General features: G+C 58.3%; 1 protein-coding gene across 1 annotated transcript; it reads right to left on the reverse strand.

Moving 5' to 3' along the window:
* LOC308040617 (histone H2A-like) lies at positions 1-507 on the reverse strand (the record flags this gene model as incomplete). The annotated part of the gene is made up of 1 exon (XM_080344777.1): positions 1-507. One exon carries the CDS (start codon positions 505-507, stop codon positions 1-3), a length of 507 nt encoding a protein of 168 aa, XP_080200903.1.
* Between the last annotated feature and the right edge of the window lie 1,097 nt (positions 508-1,604).

Genomic DNA, 1,604 nt, shown 5'->3' on the forward strand with positions numbered 1-1,604 from the left:
TCAGTTGACAACAGCGGTGGCAGGGGCGGGTGCAGCCCTTTGTCTGGGGCACCTCTTTGTACTCTTGGTTGTCTTCTTTCCGGAGCGTGCGGCCAGGTGCTGGCTTTGGGGGCCAGCCTTGCCACGCTGCCTGCGCATACTGCCTCGCATGAGCTTCTTGAGCACAGAGCTCCTTTGCATTGCCATCTTCAAGTGCAACGGAGAAATGCACTGCTGCTTTTTCTCCTTGGAAATCTTTGCAGCCTCATCCATGGTCTTGTGTGTCACACACTGCAGCACTGCAGCCAGATAGACGGGGGCCCTGGCTCCAAGGCGCTCAGCAAAGTGGCCTCTGCGCAGCTGCCTGTCTACACGGCTCACAGGGAAGAGCAGCCCAGCCCGGGAGGACCGTGAGGAGCGGCTCTTTTTGGCCTTGGCTTCAGTGCCTTTGGAGAGCTCCTCAGAACATGTCGCTTCAGGCTCCCTCTCCTGCTCAGACACTGTGCGGACCTCCTGTTCTCCGGACATACTGCTCGCAGCTTGCTCCCACAGGTATGTCCCCGTTGCGTCTTCCCGTGCCCTGCTTCCTTGCCCACCTGTCCTCCTTGCTGGCCTTCGCTGGTGGTTCCTGCCTCTGGGCTCAGGCTGCCTGCACCTGTCCTTGCTGGCCTGGCCAAGCCTTGTCTGGGCAGGACGTCCCCACGGGCTCTGGACAGGACCGACCCCGCTTTGGCCGAGACCCTTGGAAGAAGAGCTCAGGCTGAGCCCCTCTCCTGTGCAGGCTCAGGCCCTTTGCTCACCTGGGCAGCAGGAACAAGGGTTCTACTAGGGCAGAGACCAATAGGAAAGGACTTGCTCTATGACATCACCTCCCTGCTTGTGACATCCTCCCTGCTGCCTCTGCTCTTTGTGGGTCAGCTCAGGGAGCAGCTCCACTCCTGTTTTGCATGGGAGAGGCTTGGCATGGGAGGAGCTGCTACATACCCAAGTCATCTCCTCTCCTCTCCTCTCCTCTCCTCTCCTCTCCTCTCCTCTCCTCTCCTCTCCTCTCCTCTCCTCTCCTCGCTGCTCCTCTCCTCTCCTCTCCTCTCCTCGCCGCTCCTCTCCTCTCCGCTCCTCTCCGCTCCTCTCCCTGGCTCTACCCTGTGACGCTCACCCTTCAGCACTTGCCTATTGCCTCCAACCAAAACCCATATTGCCACCCCTGGGGAGAAGATCTCCTACCCCTTGCCCTTCCCATTGTTTTGAAATAGCAGAGCTGCAGAACTGCTGGAGTCACAAGGAGTCATTGAAGTTCATTTAGTCCAACCCCCTCCTGCCCAAGCAGTTTGAATTAGATCAGGCAGACCAGACTTGAGTCCTGTTGGGCTTTGAGTAGCTCCGCAGGTGGAGACTCCATATCCTGCCTGGGCATCCCCCCGAGCCTTCTCTCCTCTGGGCTGAACAGCCCCACTCCCTCAGCTCTTTCCTCCAGCCAAAGCCAGCATTTTCCTGTGCCTTCCTCTTCTAATGCCCCTTTTCTTTCCCTTTCCTCTCCTCCCCTGTTGGGTAGGGCACAGAGGAGAGTGACACAAGCAGAAGGAATCTCAAACCAGCCCTGACACCTGCTGTGGTTAAGAAAGACA

The sequence above is a fragment of the Nesoenas mayeri genome (assembly GCF_963082525.1).
Source record: "Nesoenas mayeri genome assembly, chromosome: 1".
Classification (NCBI taxonomy): domain Eukaryota; kingdom Metazoa; phylum Chordata; class Aves; order Columbiformes; family Columbidae; genus Nesoenas; species Nesoenas mayeri.